General features: G+C 37.7%; 1 protein-coding gene and 1 non-coding gene across 2 annotated transcripts in view; one reads left to right on the top strand and one right to left on the bottom strand.

The window, feature by feature from the left end:
* Positions 1 to 11,623, top strand: part of LOC121492822 (PAT complex subunit Asterix-like) — a 36,500-nt gene extending 24,877 nt beyond the window's left edge. The window contains exon 3 of the mRNA XM_041758008.1: positions 11,222 to 11,623. Coding sequence (XP_041613942.1) covers positions 11,263 to 11,535 — 273 coding nt within the window. The 5' untranslated portion in view covers positions 11,222 to 11,262 and the 3' untranslated portion in view covers positions 11,536 to 11,623. The remainder of the gene's footprint in view (positions 1 to 11,221) is intronic.
* Positions 11,624 to 18,186: 6,563 nt separating this feature from the next.
* LOC121493953 lies at positions 18,187 to 18,293 on the bottom strand. Its single transcript, XR_005988603.1, has one exon. It is a non-coding gene; the product is annotated as a U6 spliceosomal RNA (small nuclear RNA).
* Between the last annotated feature and the right edge of the window lie 1,392 nt (positions 18,294 to 19,685).

Below are 19,685 nucleotides of genomic sequence, written 5' to 3'. Positions count from 1 at the left end.
GAACATAAGGCCAAGGAATCCAACTGTTTAGGATCAAAAACACTTGCCTGCTCTCTGTGACTATAACTAGGATCAATTGATCTGTGTCCTTCATGCTACTAAACAGCTCTGGTGTATATACGGCTTTTGGCCAATGGTAGCTCAAATACTTCATATTCTATTTCCTACTTTTGCATCACTTAACTCATCCTCCAACAAGTACTAATCAGATTATTTAGAACTTAAGTAAAAATTTTCTATTAATCTAGCTATAGAAGTGATTTCCTTCTAATGGGAGACTCACAGAAGCTGTGAAATCAAAATGTAAACAAAGTAATTTTCTAGCAACTGTGAAAGAAAATAGAATATTTCAACAACAGGTGGCAAAACAGATTGTATTACAGAAAGTATTAGTATTCATTAGATGAGAGTTAATCTTAGCTTTGACCAAAAAGGTAACCAGAAACATTATGCATAAATGCAAAGCTCTCCATACTCCCAGTCCTGCTAGAGGTCCGAGCAAGAGTTTTAGCTTTATAACAGAATTTGCCAAAAATTTTGGGAATCTTGAGTTTTGGGCTGCGTGTCTTGTTTTACCCGAACCCCTTCTTAAATATTTGCATTAAGAAAAAATAAAGCAGTAACTGCATCAGGTGCTGGAAAAGGTTTGAAACAAATGTTGATAGGCTAAATTTTTTAAAAACTTACATGTGTTTTGACACCACATTTCAAAGCTCATCACAAATGTTACAAATGACCTTCTAGATTCTCCTGTATTTCAAGACATTTTTATTTTCATTTATTTGACATTTAGTAAGAATCCCAGAGAGAAAATATTGCTTTAAATGTACAAGTTGAGAGAACAAATATCTGTCATTTAATAACAATATATACGGTTACCAGTTCAGCATTTTGCCACTTTTCCCACTTTAAACAAATTCTTACTAATCATATATTTGGTTTCCAATACATGGAAACAGGGAGAAAGAAATTTCCTTGACAAAGATCCATATTAGAATTGTTTCATGCAACATACTGTCAGCACATTTGAGGTTTCCAGTAAATTGTGGTTTACTCAAGAAGTAAGATTTTTGAGTATCAAATTTATCACTTCAAATCCTTGGATTAATTTCTTGGTGTAACACCTCATATGCCATTCACTGGGTTCTTCAATAAGGATTGTTGGATGGAGATGATGAGCCGTCCAGGCGTCCCTGCAGTCCCTGCAAGCCAGTTTCTTTCTTTCTTTTTTTTTTTTTAAGATTCTATTTATTTATGAGAGAGAGAGAGAGAGAGAGAGAGAGAGGAAGAGACACCGGCAGAGGGAGAAGCTGGCTCCATGCAGGGAGCCCGACGTGGAACTTGATCCCGGGACTGTGGGATCAAGCCCTGAGCCAAAGGCAGATGGTCAACTGCTGAGCCACCCAGGTGTCCCTGCAAGCCAGTTTCTGAATGCATCTTTATCATTTCAATTCAAAGAAGACTTTAATGCTGACATGTACAAATAATTCAAAATATATGTTTCCTTGATTGCATACTCAATTTGACCACATGAAACACTTTAATTTAGGTTTATATGCCTTATCCAGAAGAATCATTGGAACTTTCTCTTTCCTAAGTTTTTTTTTTTTCTTTCCTAAGTTTTAATCCATTTGATCAGTTTCTAATTTTACAGTTGTTCTTTAGTTGTTGTGGGTTTCCCCCCACCCACCCCTATAGCTTTGAAAACCACCATAACATTGACTTGTGTTTCTAAAAATTCAGGAAGGACAATGAACCATTAACAAAGTGTCAATTTGTCTCTTTTATATTATGTTTTTTAAAAAAACATTCTAATTTCAATATCTGAAAAGGCACCTTCTGGAAGAGAGATAAAGTGATAATTTTCTTTCAATTTCGAGATCATTTGGAAATTATTGTTTCCTGTGGCTGTTCTATACAACTTTTAGGAACTGACAGATATAATGCTGTTGTAGCTACAAAAACTATTCTCTATTTTCCCTTGAAAAAGGAATATAGGGGTAGTGGCAGTAAGTTGTTTTTTTTTTTTTAAAGACCATGAAACTTTCACATGCTAGATGACTAACTTTTTTCCCCCTCATCTAATTTGCATAGTTAGTTCTACCATTTGGGATTCCATTCCAGAGCTATCTCAGATGTGTATGTTATTTTAATAATAAAAATAAATAATAATAATAAAAAAATAACCTGACTTGCTTGCTGTACTGGACAAGTTGAAATCAATCTTGATTCCCTTCCAACTCTTGAGACTAGAAAGAAGTTCTTATATGAGTTCTCTCTCTCTCTCTCCTGGAAGGTTTATGAGCCGAATAGTAGCATGGGTTTGTACGTCTTCATGATATTTGAAAGTAGAACTCTAGAACAAATGTTGGAAAGAGGGAGGTAAAGCCAAGATTCAAGAAGGTTGAATAAATTATGAGGAGTTAGTCATCTAATTTAAGTGAGTTAAAGGCATTTAATCTTTTTAAGTTACATCTAGATGAATGTTAAGATACTTTTCGCTACAATAACAGAAATCCGCACTTGAAATGGCTTCAGTGATAACATTTATTTTCTCATATAACAAAGAGTCCAGCCAGAGGTAGGGCAGGATCCAAATTGGCTGATTGAATGACTCAATGATGTCACCAAAGATTTGGATTCTTTGCATCCATCTGCTTTGCTGTCCTCAGGAATGGCTTTAACCCTTTATTTTTCTCCTTGCTTGAAGATGGCTGTCAATAGTCATTGGGCTACAAATGTTCTTCTATATGTCCAGAAAAAGAGAAACTATATACCCTGACAAATCCAATTTTTGATTAGACATACCCCCAGACCAATAATAGTCCCTTGGGAATGCCATAGACACAGTTTCTAAACTAATCATGATCCCGAGGTGAGGATGGGAATCTGGTTTCTTAAAAGTGCATAGCTATGTAAGAAAAATGTTATTTATGTGGGGCACCTGGGTGGCTCACTGGTTAATCATCTGTCTTTGGCTCAGGTCATGATTCTGGGCTCCTGGGACAGGGTCCCACATCAAGCTCTCCAGAGAGAGCCTGCTTTTCCCTCTGCCTCTGCCTCTTTCTCTATGTCTCTCATAAATAAATAAGTGAAATCTTTAAAATAAAAAAAGAAATAAAAATGATATTTATGGACTAAATGGGAATAGGTGTTCAGTAGGCAACCATTATAATACTCTGCTTCAAGATACTAAAATAGTTTGCAAATGAGATCATAAGACAGAAAGATAGAAAGCAAGATCACATGACACTTTCTCTTTGAAACAATCAGAAGAACAAGAAATATTTAAAACTGTAAAGAAGCTGACCACAAACAACAGACCAATGACCTTAATATCAATCCTAGTTCAAAATCAAGAACTGGTTATGAGAAGCTGCAGACAGGGGTGCCTGGCTGGCTCAGTTAGAAGGGCGCACAACTCTTGATTCTAGGGATAAGTTTGAGTTCCATATTGGGTTTAGAGATTATAAAAAAGAAAACTTAAAAAAATAAGTAAACTTACTTTAAAAAAAAAAGAGGCTGCAGACAACTGATAAGATCACATATCTCCCACTGCATGGCGTAGATGATCCTATGAGTTTTCCTCCCAGTCTGCTCCAAACTTCTCATTTCAATCACTCCAGGTCCCTTGCAAAAAAAAAAAAAAAAAAGTGAAAAAAAAAAGTTCTTCCTCTTTTACCCCCAATCTACTCCATCCTCCATCCTTCTTTCTCCTGATTCATTAGTTATAAAACAATCCTCTTACATCATTTATCTCTCCCCCAAAATGCTTTTTTCCCCCTTTACAATCTGAGGTATTTGAAGGAGTCAGCTTCTGTTTGCGAGGGGTGTGTGTGTGTGTGTGTGTGTGTGTGTGTGTGTACATGGATGTTAAGGTTTTAGAAGGGATGTGAGTACCACCCCTCTGGACATCCTGCCTTTCACTCCACCCTGCTCTGCTTGGCCCCTTGATCAGTGCATGCCTACAGGTTTACCAGCCTGAACCAACCTAAACCTTGTCTCTCCATCATGTCAAAGGAAGTGGACAGTAAGGAGAAAACAAAACAAAACAAACAAAAAACAGGATGAGGTTGGAGATGTAGATGTGGGAAGACTTCATGGAGGAGGTGATACTTAAACTGACGAGTACAATCTAGAAAGAGAGAACATTAAGTATCGAAGAACTCCATTTCATACAGCTAGATGATTGGGTAAGGGAAAAGAGATGGAGTCCAACAAAAAGGTAAGGGTCATCTCTGGTGGTTTTTAAATCCTGGTCAATCTTGAGTAATTCTGATTCAATTCATCTGGGATGCCACTTGAGCTTAGCTAGGGTTTTAAAGCTCCCCAGGTGATCCCAATATACAATTGGCTTTGAATCACTGCTCTAAAGACACATTAAATATTTCAAGCAGGATAATGACAGATTTGGAAGCAATGCCTAAGGGGAAACTATCTAGAATGGGAGGGAACCTTGAGGAGAGGCATGAGCGTTGGAAGGCAATAGTGTCTGGAACTCAAGAAAGAGGGAATGGCCGTCAATGTCGAATTCATTACAGAGGTCAGGACTGGACCAGAAAAGAGACTACTGGATTTTTCTTATTAGCATCATTTACAAGAGTAATTTCAAATTACTCAGAGAAGAAAGACTGAGAGTCACCTGGGTTGAGGGGTAACTAGAAGGCAAAAGAGAGTATTTGGTTGTGGAGGGATGATTGCTATAGGAAATAGGAGGGCTTTTATAATTTAGCTTGGAAGTTACCTGAGATATTTATATGTTGAGAGCAATCAATCTTTCACCAACAGCATGGATGAAAGTGATGTATATGTTTTCTATCACAATAAGCCCAATACAAGTGAATCCTCTGATGTGACCACCAATATAACATATAAAATGAGAGCATACCACTCTTGCCACTGTGATAAGAGTATACCATCTTTGTAACAAGTAGGTTTTCTATTCAGCACTGGTCAATCACACCCAGAGAGCTGTATTCCTTGGGATTCCTGGGTGGCTCAGCAGTTGAGTGTCTGCCTTTGGCTCAGGGCGTGATCCTGGGGTGGGATCCTGTGGGATGGAGTCCCACATCAGGCTCCCTGCATGGAACCTGCTTGTCCCTCTACCTATGTCTCTGCCTCTCTGTGTGTGTCTCTCATGAATAAATAAATAAAATTTTTAAAAAACTGTATTCCACTTTGGTTGTCATTCTTTAACACCTTTTAGGAGGCTTATCAACAACCTGGGGGCCATTGCAAGGAGAGTAACCAATATTAGAGGGAATTAAAAACCATATCACAGGATGTATAGTTAAGAACTCTGGGCATATTTTGCCTGGAGGAAAAAAAAAGATTTGTGAGAATATAATGTTCTATATATGTAAAGGTCATGATATGGAAAATGAAAAAGGTGTTCCTTAAATGTTTGGGAGATGATATTTTGGCTATTACCAAAGGAAAATAATCCTGGGGCCCAGAAAAATAGGGATAGTTTTTTCTCAATTGGAGTAGGTATGACTTAATGGAATAGAAAGGTAATGGCCTCCTTGACAGCAGGGAAATTGGATGTTTTAAATAATAAGGGAAAAAGTAAATATGCAACAAGAGAAATAGTGCCCAATGTCCAAGGGAGTAGAGAGTGGGTCAAGGCAAAGCACCCCTTCTAAGCTTGGAAGGCACTGCTTTAAGTAATTGAAGTATAAAGAATAATATAAATCAAAAAGAAGGCAGGAATCCCAATAATAGGTAAAAACTGTGAGGGTATAGGTTTTATGACCTTATATCCCTTATCTAGAGGTATCTATATCTCTATATATAATACATGCTCATTACAAAAAAACCTAATTATATGTAAGCATAAAAAATAAAAAGAGAATATTATTTTCATACTTGAGGGCTTCCAATGAATGACATTTATTACTCATCCAAGTTCAGAACCAAGGAGATAAAGAGTGGGGCAGATAGACATCAAAATGTCAGCTTTGTTATTGTTAGAACTACTATAGTTTGTGGTCTAGATGGGAGACAACAGTGGGCCTTGCTAATACCAAACCCCAAGGTAGCATTCAACTGCTCCAGTTATCGAGAATACTATATAATCTAAGAAGTTCCACTCTACAAAACTTACAGCATGGGATGGAAGAGCAGAGCAGTGGGTTCTGTTGAGGTCTGATTCCCAGCAGAGGGAAAGATACATGATTGAGTTACACCTGTTCACTTCTGCAAACCTATCCCTCTACCTATCTGCAGGATTGATATTTCTCTAATGCCTGCTCCTTACCTGGAAATAAGACTTGGAGAGAATAAGTCATATTACCCAGACACTTCGGAGGAATGGAATAGGAATAAGGGCCAAGAGGTCAGAAATGTAAAGGAAACTCTTCCATCAGTGAGGAAAAAAAAGTGGGAGTGAGTCGTTTCCACCATCTTCCTCAGTGTGAAATTGGTTGGAATTTATACTTCTAGACTATTCTTTTTTTTGCAGATGGATATAAACTTTACAGATTTTTGTACAAAAATCAAAACATTATGTAAACTATTTTATAACCTCTCATTTTTTGTTTAATAATATATTGTAGTCTGTTTTCAAATAGGTATACATGGATCCAACTTACTCTTTTTAATAACTTAGAATTTCAGTGAATTAACAGTTTTCCTATTGATTGTCACTTAAATTCTTCCTAAATTTTTATTACTATTAAAAATAATAACTCAAAGAAGATCAATGTGTATACAAAGACATGGACTTTAGTAGTGCTATTTTGGGTTTAATGAGCAGCCTGGTGCTAAATATATTTAAGCATAGATGGATGATGACTTGACAGGTATCATTTAAAAACAATAGAAGCTGCAAATGAGCAGTTAGAGCAGATGACGATTGTGAGCTGTGCCAAGAGTAGGACTCTGGCAAGTGAAGAAATTGTATATTATCGGTTGTAAATAAAGGTTCTGACAGCCTTGACAGGTTAGAGCTGCCTCACACACATCTGCTCAAGTTGCTGGAAAGTGTACCTTTTGTTCATTAACAGAGCTTCTCTCCACCATATCTGTATTATCTTTGCTCAATAACTCAACAAGAGGTTTCCTGACCCAAGTTTCCAAGAAATCCAGGAAAGAAATCACAGCAGCGCATGACCTTGGGACCCAATGTCTCAGCTGTTTTACCATTTTCTAATGAAATTACACAGTGCCTCTGCAAACCAGGTCATCAAGATAAGGGAAGGGGCAGCCGCGATTTTAAAGGCAATAGCCAACATTACCTTTTGTTTTCAAGTGGGGGAAAGTGTGAGTGTTTATAATTGCTTCCAAGTGAATATTTCCTTTATTTTTTTTTTAGTGAGCCCAAATTGGAACCTTTAAGAATTTAGAATTTAAGAATATTAACTTGTAAGCATCATCAGGACATTTTTTTAATGGGTAGGTGCTAAAAAGATAAAAGGCTGCTGACTCTGAAATTATATGGCTGAAGTTTGCTGTTTTTGAAAAGGAGTTTATGATGGTTTTTTAAAACTTTTTATTTGGAAGTAATTTCATTACAAAAAAAGCTCCATGAATAGTATAAGAAACATCTATATACTCTTTACCCAGAACCTCCCTCTCTCCCCTCTCTTTCTCCTCTCTCTCTCTCTCTCTCTCTCTATATATATATATATATATATATACATATATTTTTTATGAACATTCAAGAGTAAGTTGTATATGCCTAAAGATAAGAATATTCTCTTATACAGACGCAGTACAAACTATGGTTTTAACATTGTCTTTCTTCTTACTTAATTTAATAAGAAAGAAATTTAAATTCAAGTTTCTAGTTGTCACTTTTTACTGTAATTTGAAGGACTTAGCAGATATTTCTGGTTCATTTTTCTACAAGCCCTCCAACTTCAAACATGCCCCATGCTCCTAACTTTTCAGATGTATCTTTGCTTGAATCTCTTTGAAAAAAGAGCTTGACATGAGGACGTAAATGCCAGTGGTTTTTGAAGGAGGTGATTCCATGGGGCCAGCATGAAGTACAGGAGGAAATTAGGGAGGGAGGGTGAGGTGACAATGTAAGTGTGCATCATCAAGGTCACCATTGAGGATAGGTCCCATTTGACCTCTTGAGAGGTATACAAGAGGGTCTCTCAGAATTGTTCACATAAATAGACATGCAGGAGTATCTCTCCAGGTTGTCGTCCCCCATCAGTTGAGAGTTACCCCTGAGAGGCTTTTGTTCCTCATTTTTTAAAAAAGACTTTATTTATTTATTCATGAGAGACAGAGAGAGAGAGAGAGAGACAGAGAGAGAGAGAGACATAGACAGAGGGAGAAGCAGGCTCCCTGCGGGGTGCCTGATGCGGGACTCGATTCCAGGACCCCGGGGGTCATGACCTGAACCAAAGGCAGATCCTCAACCACTGACCCACCCAGGTGCCCCTCTTTCTGCACTTCAAGGCTGAATTTCTGCTCATGAAATCCCCTTTTGGCTTTAATGTTAGTAATACCGAGTTGACAGAAGGATTTTTGAATTTTCTTAATGGATAGATGCTTTTGCTACAAAGTAAAATCAGTTCTTCTGAAAAAGAAGAACCACTTTTGTCAGTATGGATGCAAATATTAAAGAAAAATGCTTTTTTGGGTAACTGCTTCGGTGATAAGAAAACTTTTAAGTATGTTTGGAACAATTTGGATATGTGAATATACTATTTTAACTGTAAAATCTATAAAATCTAAATTCACAACATATTTCTGACAAAAATTTAAGGTCCAGATTGAAATAAGCTATAAATGTAAAATGCACACTTGATTTTCAACACCTTATAGAAAAAAAGAATTTATAATATCTTATTAATAATTTTACTATTGATTTTATGCTACAATGATATTTTGATATATTGAATTAAATGAAATATACTATTAAATTATTTCATCTGTTTCTTTTAACTATGTTTACTTTAGCTACTGGAAAATTTAAAATCACACATCTGACTACATATATTTCAGTGGGACAGTGATACCCTAGGAAATTATGAAACTTAGATAACAATAAAGTAACTCAGTAAGGTAACAAGATATAAAATTAACATGCAACATTCAAATCTCTTAAATCTCAAATCTCTTAATGTCCATGTACAGGGGTATCAAAAAAAGATAAATATTTAGGAACAGACCAAACAAAAAATGTTGAATATATACATTTTAAAAAGTGTAAACAATTCCTGAAAGACACACAAAGAAATCAAAACAAATGGAAATATGTGCCTTAATCTGGTCTCAAAATCATTAAGATACTGATTCTGTACCTGTACCTAATTCAGAACTTTAACGTAATCCCTATAAAAACACCAACACTTGTTTTTCTGGAACTAGACTAGTTGATAAGAAATAAAGTTTGTATGGAAAAATAAACATCCTGAAGTATCTAGGAATACATGGCAAAGAAAGATGCTTTTTTGGGTAACTGCTTCGGTGATAAGAAAACTTTTAAGTATGTTTGGAACAATTTGGATATGTGAATATACTATTTTAACTGTAAAATCTATAAAATCTAAATTCACAACATATTTCTGACAAAAATTTAAGGTCTCTTAAAATTCATGGATCTGAGCTGCTTTGGGAGAGAATAGACATGTCAATTAAAATATTCTGCAAGACCTCTATAATTAGAAACATATGATATCAGCACAAGCATAATCAAACAGACCAATGAAATTGAATTAAAAGTCCAGAAATAGACCCAAATGCATATGGAAATCTCATATATGATAATGATGGGATCTCAAATCCCTGGGGCAAAAATAATAAATGCTATTGAGACAACAGGGCAGCCATTTGGAAAAAAGATGAAATTAGGTTCAATCCTCTTGCCTCACATAAAAATAAACTCCAAATGAATCAGAGATCAAAATATAAAAAATGAAACTATACATGCACTGTAAGAAGACATGACTGAATTCAAGTTTAACGTCAGTGTAGAAGTTTCTAACTATGACTCAAAATTCAGATGCAAAAATAAGTTTCACATTAAAAAATCTTCTTGCGTGAGTACACAGGCAAAAACATAGCATAAGCAAAGTCATGAGTCAAATGACAAACTGTTAAGAAAACTTTTGCAGCATATATCAGAGATAAAGGGCTAATACTTCTAACACAGAATTTCTAAAAATTGAATAAAAAGATGAAAAATCCTATTGAAAATAGGGAAACTACATGAAAAACCACTCATAAAGGAGAAACAAAAATGCGATATGTGATTCTGGACCAGATTCTGTGTAAGAGGAGGGAAGAAATGTTGTAAAGGACATTTTTGGGACAATTGACAAAACTGGAATGTGGACTGTAGGTTGGATAAAATATTGTATTTTTTTATTTTAAATTTCCTGAATTTCATTACTGTACTGTGATTATGTAAAAAATATCTTTGTTCTTAGGAAATATACACTTAAGTATTAAGGGGTAAAAGAGTGTGATACAAATGACTCAGGAAAGATGTGTGCGTGTGGGTGTATGTGTGTGTGTGTTTCTAATTTTCATTAAACTTTGAGACCTACCAGTTTACATTAGGGGTTAACAAACTATTTCTGTAAAGGGCCTAACAGTGAATATTTTCAGCTTTGTGGACCAGATGGTTTTGGTGGCAACTACTTGACTGTTGTTGTTGTACAAAAGTATCCATAAAAAAACACATAAATGAATGAGTGTGCTCTAATAAACTTTATTTTAAAAAGCAGTGACTGATAACTCTACTTGTTGTGGTGATCATTTTGTAATATACATCAATGTTGAATCACTATTTTGTACACCTAAAACTAAGATAACATTATATGTCAACTATACTTCAATTAAAAAAAAAAAGAAAGAAAGAGAAAAACAGGTGGCAGGATTTGCTCCCTACCCCTTCCCTGGCCCATCAAGGCTATACTAATTTTAGAAGAAAATAATAGATACTGGAAAAACAGTTTTGCCAGAGGTACTTTGAATAGCGCCTGGCATTTAAGTTCTAAGAAGTAGATGCTTTTTTTTCAGTTATAAATAAACTTTTGAAACATTTTTACTTTAGGGACGCCTAGGTGGCTCAGCAGTTGAGCATCTGCCTTTGGCTCAGGGTGTGATCCTGGGGATCCAGGATCGAGTCCCACATCGGGCTCCCTGCATGGAGCCTGCTCCTCCCTCTGCCTGTGTCTCTGCCTCTCTCTCTCTGTGTCTCTCATGAATAAATAAATAACATCTTTAATTTTTTTTACTTTAAAACTACTGACAGAAGGAAGAGTGATACCCTGTGATCCACCATGTCCACTTAATATGTCAGATGCATGGAAGGCAAACAAAGTGTTGAAGTACAAGCCCCTGCCAGTGTCATTCAGCCTGGATGACCCGATGCTGGATTCCATGAACCTGCTCGGCATAATATTCAGGATGTACAGCCTCCTGCTCAAGCTGAAGTGGTGTGCCTGGATGGCTGTCTACTGCTCCTTCATCAGCTTGGCCAAGCACATAAGTAGCTTCATGCCATCCATCTCCGCTGCTGTGACGTCATATCTGCAACACCCCCAGCTCATGACGCCTTTCTGGTGATGTCATCCTAGGACCATTCTGTCCACCTTCCCTGGTTGCTCAGCCTTCTGCCCCCAGCTGCTGTCCTGGGCTTCCCTGGGTGACATCATCTCAGCACCCGCAGTGAGATGAAGGGAAGCTGACGCTTTTTCTGGGATTCCATTTCTGCTGGGCAGAGGGCGATACCCCAGGCCTTTCCCTCCCACCTGTATTCCCTACCCTGCCTGCTGCTGGGGGAGATGCTATGTTTCTAGGTGTATCCACTTGTTTTTTGTTATTCTTGTTCAAAACAGTTAATAATAAAGCTTTGCATTCTGGCAACAAGAGAGAACAAACCTAAACTTACAAAAAACTTGCAAGAATAGTATAGATAATACTCATATACACTCATATACACTTATACACACACACACACACACACACACACACACACACATATATATATACTCTCTATGTTTTAAATATTTTGCCTCACTTGCTTTATTCTCCATTCTCCTTCACTCTCTGTCTCTCAGAATAAAAAGTACATTTGTAGTCTCTAAAGAGGCAGTTGGATGTGTGCATATGACCACACACTAGCCAGTGGGAAGTGAACTAACATAATTTGTGCAACTTCAGAGATGCTGTTGAAGAGTGAACACATGGCTGTCTGTCCCTCTCCTGTAGCCTGGAATGTGTATATAAAGATGTGTCTATAATGATGAGCCGCCCTGGGGGATCCCTGGATGGCTCAGCGGTTTAGTGCCTGCCTTTGGCCCAGGGCATGGTCCTAGAGTCCCGGGATAGAGTCCCACATCAGGCTCCCTGCATGGAGCCTGCTTCTTCCTCTGCCTCTCTCTCTCTCTCTCTCTCTCTCTCTCTCTCTATATATATATATATATATATATATATATATATATATATAATGAATAAATAAATACAATCTTTTTTAAAAATTTTTTTAATAAATAAAATCTTTAAAAAAATGATGAGCCACCCTGGACCAGGTGGATGGAGACAATTCTGGCAGATTAGAAGAACAAAAATATAGAAGGACTTTGGGTCCTTGACTGAAGTACTCGAGCACAGATTGTTAGCTGAGAAAAAAAATTCTATGTAATCCCCTATTATTCAGTTTTTATTAGAACATTAAAGCTCTACAACAAGTGCTTTTTAACATCTTAAGCATTATCAGTATTCTGTGGTGGAAAAAGAGCATGCATTGTGGACCTAAACCGCTAAGCTATACATCTGGCTGTGTGACCTTGGGGAAGTTATTCAATGTCCCTCAGCCCTCTTGGATTTGACTTGAGTACCTAACTCATAAAGTCATTTTGATGATTAACAGACTTATATAGAAAGTGCTGAGAGCAGGGTTGGTATATAGAATCATAAGTGTTAACTATTTTTACTCCTCAAAGATACTTGAAAAGTGGGTATTATTTTGAACGTTTTATAAACAAAGAACTTGAGACTCAGAAAGGCTAGCAAATTTGCCCAAGGTTATGTAATTAGTAAACAATGGAACTAGGATGTAGTCTCATCTAATTCCCAAGTCTGTGCTTTCCACTTCTATACATTTTCATTCTATAATTTTAATACTTGAACACGGTAGAGTTGTCATCTTAAGGAAAATCATTCTTTTCCCAGCCTTTCTGGTATCTATTTTTTGTTTTAGTGTTGCTTTTACTTGGATTAATATGAGGGTAAGGACGAGTCCTAAAGTTAGTAGAAGTTCCATGTCCCAGGGCTTCCTTGAAAGATGTTCACCCAGCCCTGTGTGAGTTAAAGATTTCAATAATACCACAAAGTGGTAGGTATCTCTTTTTTTTTGTAAGACTTTTAATATGACCTTACATAACAATATTTTGACCTAAGCACCATACAGTCCAATACAGACGAAAACTTAATAATCTTCCAAATGTCTTAAAACATAGTTAATTGTAGCTCCAATTGTAACTGAAGTGCTTAAGGATTAAGTATTATCAGAGGTCCCCTGAAAACTGAAATCCTTCTTTTGGAGCTTTAGCATGGGATAGAATCAGGTGTTAGTATTATGTTTGCAATTTTTCTTTTCTTTTTTCTCAATCACAAATTCCCTAATCCTGTAAACCTGTTTGATCACACATTAAAGGCTGTACATAATATTATTATTGCCCAATAGTAACTGTGCCCTCAGTGTGCTAGGGGGCAATTGTTTGGAGCATACAGCCTCCTCAGGCTTTTGTCCTGGTGCACCATTCTGGTGCATATAGCACACACGAATATAGACACACTTAAATAATTTTATAGTTCACATTTTATTTTGGTGTTTATTTTATTTCTGTGACATGTTGTTAATGTTGGAACTTAAGAAAAGCCTAGTGGGCTGTAGCGTACTTTATAAACATTTTTAAAATTTTTTGAAAACTTTATTTTTTAAATAAATAATATAGTCATGAGATTCAAAAAACAGAAAGCATAAAATCATATATAAATTAAAAATCTTCCTTCCATCCTTGTCTTCCAAATGTCTAATTTTGTTCCCATCTCTTATTGGGTTAAAATATATCCTTTCAGGGGGCACCTGAGTGGCTCAGTGGTTGAGCGTCTGCCTTCAGCTCAGGTGGTGATCCCAGGGTCCTGGGATCCAGTCCCACATCAGGCTCCCCTCAGGGAGCCTGCTTCCCCCTCTGCCTCTGTCTCTGCCTCTCTCTGTGTGTCTCTCGTGAATAAATAAATAAAATCTTTAAAAAATATATATCCTTTCAAATTCATTCATATGATATGCAAGCAAATTCTAATATAGACTCTGATCTCCCTTCCTTTTTTATACATAAAAAATGTATATTTAGCATATTGTAGACCTTGTTTTTCACCTTGCTTTTTTTTCAGTTAATGCATAATTCCAGATTAGTATGTGGAGTTTCAGTATAGAATAATGGTTAAGCACATACATGTTAGAAATGCTATATAAATGTCAGAAATAAAATAAGGTTGCTCTTACATCATCTTCCAAACCCTCCAGAGAGTGAACTAGTTATGACTTTAATTATTTTGGCTAAAGCAACAGTTCTGATCCAATCTAGGTTCTCTTTTGTGGATTCCTCATGGTAAGAAGTTGTGAGCCAGATGTGATGAGAAAATAAAGGAAGGCAGCTCAGCTGTGCAGAAACCCAGACCTGCCTCCGAAAGCTTTATAGGTCATCTTCAGTGCTTATATCACAAGAAGTAATTTAATTATTGTACAGGTTTCAGGGAGCAGGCATACATAAAGCAGCCTAAGTGATGTCAATAAAGTGGACCAGAGTTTGCCACCTCAAAATATGCCCCTTTGGCATAAGGATTACTTTGAGCTGAAGGCAGTTAATACATAGCAGACACAGGAGAGTCTCTACCCTCCTTTCTCACTGAGGCATACATTTCCCTTTGTAAAGGGAACATAAAATTCCCTTTATGAAGCTGTGCCCCCTTCTCTCTCCAGCACCTGGAGAAGACAACCCTTATCCCAGGAGATAAAAAGTCAGCACTGTAATGAATCTGCATAAACAGATCTTACTAAAATCATCCTTACTGTCTCTTCATTTCCTCCATATATTTACCTTCCCACAATTTACCACTCCTAGAAACCCCAACTCATTTTTTTATGTAGATACTTCTCCATAATTTGTCATCCTGTGTTAAAATGGTATATAAGCTTGTAGGCCTAAGCACCTCTTTGTGTGTGTGTGTGTGTGTGTGTGTGTGTGTGTGTGTGTGTGAGAGAGAGAGAGAGAGAGAGAGAGAGAGAGAGAGAAACTCGACTGCATACAAAATAAATCCTTCTCCTGTTCATCTATCTCTTGTCAGTTTTATTTGCAAGCCTCACTCACTTACCAGAAGAGGGTAGAGGAAAAGTTTTTCCTCCTCTACAACAGGAAAATCACATAGAGTTCCTACTGAAGAAAAAAAAAAAGATCTAAATATGCCACAGCGTTCTCTAAGAACTACCATGCTTGAAGAACACTGATGGTGACATGCTGTATTTAAACTTACTAGCTCCAGTGGGTAAAGTTTTAACATTCATTTTGTACACAAAATACCCTGTTTTGAAATTACAAACTTATAATTTGCTCTATTTTCTTCATTGCCAGGAAGGTATGAATTTCTGATATCTTGTTTAGTTTGTTTTCACTGTGGCAAAGGATAATTTTTAAGAGAAATAAAATCATGGCCTTCATACACATATAAAATGGATGTGTGTCAAATGTTTTTTTTTAACTCATTAATTAATGAAGAAACCAGTAAGATGTGAAAAACAATTCAAAGAACAGATATGAAGATAGGCAATCAGGAGTACTGAAGTGAATTTGCTAAAAGGAGCAAAACTGACCTCTTCCCTATGGTGGAACCAATTGTACAATCACCTTGGCAAAGGTCATTTGCACCTCTATGAACAAGAATTTTGACACCACCATCAATTGTCTACAATTTACAGAGTTGTAAAATCCCTCAGACATAATGAACACACAGACCCTATAAAATGAGATTAAAAGGTGTTGTAAACAGTACTTCGTATTCCATTAAGAAGACACCTGGAAATCTAATTTTTAAAAATTTGCCCATTTCAAGTCTTTCACAAATCTTCCTTAAACAACGTTATTGATCACACACACACACATACACACACACACAGGGTCACAATAAGAGAAGCAACAGGTTTTCTGAATGGGCACTTAATAGGCAATGTGTAAGTAGGAAAGGAACAGAGCAAGGCTTAATCTCTAGAACAGAGTTACATATATCCCAATAGCTTTTATTTCCCAGTTCCTAATACTCAGAATATTACTCTGTTCAGTTGGGCAGCCCATGTAGCTCAGCAGTTTACCGCTGCCTTCAGCCAGCCAGGGTGTGATCCTGGAGACCTGGGATCGAGTCCCATGTCAGGCTCCCTGCATGGAGCCTGCTTGTCCCTCTGCCTGTGTCTCTGCCTCTTTCTCTCTGTGTCTCTCATGAATAAATAAATAAAATATTTTTTTAAAAAAAAGAACATATCACTAAAGTGAGGTACAATTGCGTATGACCAGCAGTCAAGCACCTCTGCCTTTGAGCAGGGCCCAGGCTCTGGTCCTCATTCTGTCCCACGCTGCTCTGGCACCCCAGCAGCCAACCACAGCTCGCTGGGTGACTGCATTGTTCCAGAAAGGCTCGGTCCTTTGCTGTCATTGTACCTTCTCTACACCATCTGCTTTGTAACTCTTTTCCCCACCTCCCCACCTTATTTTCTTCAATGCAAAAATTGCTGACAGTTCTTTCTAAGGCTGGACGCCTCCTTTCAGGATAGCTGCAAAGAGTGGAGGGAAGTTCTCAGCAGATAGAGCTACCAGTATACAAGCAGTATGCTTTAAAAAAAAAAAAAGCAGAGGAAGGGGTGATTTGCACTCTAAGGGCTTAGCTGCCATCAGTTAAAAGGGTGCAAAGTAATGGGCTGGCTATGTCAGATGTGAGCCTACCAGCTGATAACCAGTTCAGAAAGAGAAAAAAAAAATAAAACAGGGAACAATGGCTTTAATTTTTCATGAAATTACAGTCTTGTTCTGCATTCACTTACTTGTTCATCAGCTCATTTATTCACAGTCCATATGAATGTGTATTCAGAGGCTCCATGGCACTCACTAGGCACAAACAGACTATCCCTTAATGGACTCCATCATTCCAGTTTCTGTGGGTTGCAGCTTGTTGCTTGTTTCACAGTTACATTTATTCATGTCTTGTAGCTTTTAGCATTTGTTTTGCCTATTTCCTTTAATAATATTTAAACTGCTTGAAAGCAGGGGAGTTTCTCATTAAACTTAATTTTCCACAGTCCTTAACCTAATTCTTGGCTTTTAACGGACTCTCCATAAGTGCTTGTTGCTTTGGTCGATTTTCATTTTAATCTTGAAGCTATTTTTAGAGATCAGAAATGAGAAATCTAGCCAACTCTTTCACATAAACACCTGACATTAAGCTTATGCTAAATCAAACCTTAAAAATCTCTGGGCCTGCTCTCCCCAGAGGCTCTCAAAGGGATGGGGGCCTCAGGTGGGTGAGAACATGCTGGTTGAGCATCTATACTCCCCGAGGGAGGTGGGTCAGCACCGCCTGGCAGGCCTGAGAGAGGGGTGGAGAGAAAGGCCCACGTTCACAGCTTACCTCTCAGAAGTTTGCTTTCCCCCTCTCTCACTTTCACAATGACAAGAGGTAGCAGGTCTCCCGCCCCCTGTTGAGGGCTGGGGGTTGATGTTGCACGCAGAGCACTTGGTTGCTGGGCTGCTTCTCTCATTCCTGACTTTCCAGAGCAGAGCTCATTCTTTCATGTTTGCAGAGCAGCTCCTGGTTTTAATTCTTTTTTTTTTTTTTTCAAGAGAATATTAAATCGTTTATTGATTACACATGATAATGGACGATACACAAGCTTTAATCCCATCTATAATTTTATCTGATACCATAATTCAATTTAGATATATTGCATAGGATGTGCCAACAATCATAATAACCAAATAAACTCCAGGACTTTGCTTGGGTGACCCTTTTAACGGTGAACTCCAGGTCACAACACATTAACTGTCAGTTCAACCACACCAAGGTTTGTGGAGACAATGGCTTCTGTGCCCAAGCAGGTTGCAAATAAATTTCGAGTGGAACCTGGCATCACCCTGAAGGAATTCTAACTTCACACTGTTGGGGTAGTTTAAAAATATGGAACGCTTCACGAATTTGCGTGTCATCCATGCGCAGGGGCCATGCTAATCTTCTCTGTATCGTTCCAATTTTAGTATATGTGCTGCCGAAGCGAGCACCTGGTTTTAATTCTTGAGTGAGATTTCCACGGGCAGCTGACAATGTTGTTAGCTCATTTTGAAAAGGAGTTTCACTTCATTAAAACAAAGTGAAAGGAACATCACATTTAATAGAAAGAGAAATAATAGTGGACATGTTAAGTGAGTTGCTGCTCCAGAATAAGAACGAGGACAAATTGCGAAGAGCCTGGAGATCCTGTGTGTTCCCAATCCAAGAGATCCCTGGCTCTTCAGTATATGCCCTGGGGCCTTTTAATCCAAGAGGGTTAGTGGAAGTGCAGCATCCACAGGTCCCCTAGGAGCTCAATAGATGTTCAGAACTACCGCCTCACTCCAGATTTATGGAATAAAAATCTGCCTTTTAACAAGAGCCCCAGACGATTTGTCTTCAAATAAAGTTTTGAGAGGCATTGATAATATCAGGATGAATCTAAATTGTAAAAAACTTTAAGGAAGGGCTTCCCATCTTGCCCTGGAGGAACTACTCAACCGCCCCCCTTGCCCCATTTTGGCTGTGTGCTCAATCATTCTTGTGGAATAGAAAGGATCACATTGAGTTGAACCAGCGATGGTACCAGATCAATGTTCAGATGTTCAGAAGCGCCTCAGCCAAGCGGTAAAGATTACCTTGTGACATTTCATCTTAATAAGAAGTAGGTATTTCTTGTTTTGTTTTGTAGACAAGGAATTGAGGCTCAGAGAAGTAAAGTAACTTGTCCACAAGCATCCAACCAGTAAGCGGCATAGCAGAGTTTCAAGCTCTTGCCTACCTGACACCAGAGCTCAAGCTTTTCCCTATGTGTGATGCTTTTGTGGTTGTTAGTATTACCTGTGTTCTTTTTAAACAGCACTCTACTTGTCTTTCCCTTCATATTATATATATATATATATATATATATATATATATATATTTTCCCCCCTTAGGATAAATTTATACAACAACCCAAATTAGTGCTATGTTTCATAAGGTTTAAATTTAGTTATTTGCAACTGCCAACCACCTGGTCCCCCTTCGAGAAATTTTCAACACATGGTTCTGTAACTGCCAGGGGGAAGGGGAAGGAAACAGGCGGAGTGACAGAGCAAGGCTTCCACTCCGGAAATGACCCCCAGAGGAGTCTAAGCAGTGCCAGAAAGGGGAGGGAGATAGAAAAAAAGAAAAAAACGGAGGACTCAGAGCTGCAGACGGAGGAGAAACGTGTAAACACATGATTCTGTCATCTTTGGCAGTTCTGCCTTTGTCACCTCATTCTGTTCCATTTCCCACACTTTACACAGAAAGGACTCACAATGTCAGCAGCGACAGAGTTGATGCCACAATATGGGACACCCTCACAAGAAAGGATGTGGGGCAGTGCTCTGAAGCATATATGATATGTCATATCTGAATGT

This window comes from Vulpes lagopus, chromosome 6 (genome assembly GCF_018345385.1).
Source record: "Vulpes lagopus strain Blue_001 chromosome 6, ASM1834538v1, whole genome shotgun sequence".
NCBI classification, from domain to species: Eukaryota; Metazoa; Chordata; class Mammalia; order Carnivora; family Canidae; genus Vulpes; species Vulpes lagopus.
Note: the sequence above shows the minus strand (reverse complement) of the source record. Positions and strands in the feature narration are given on the sequence as shown.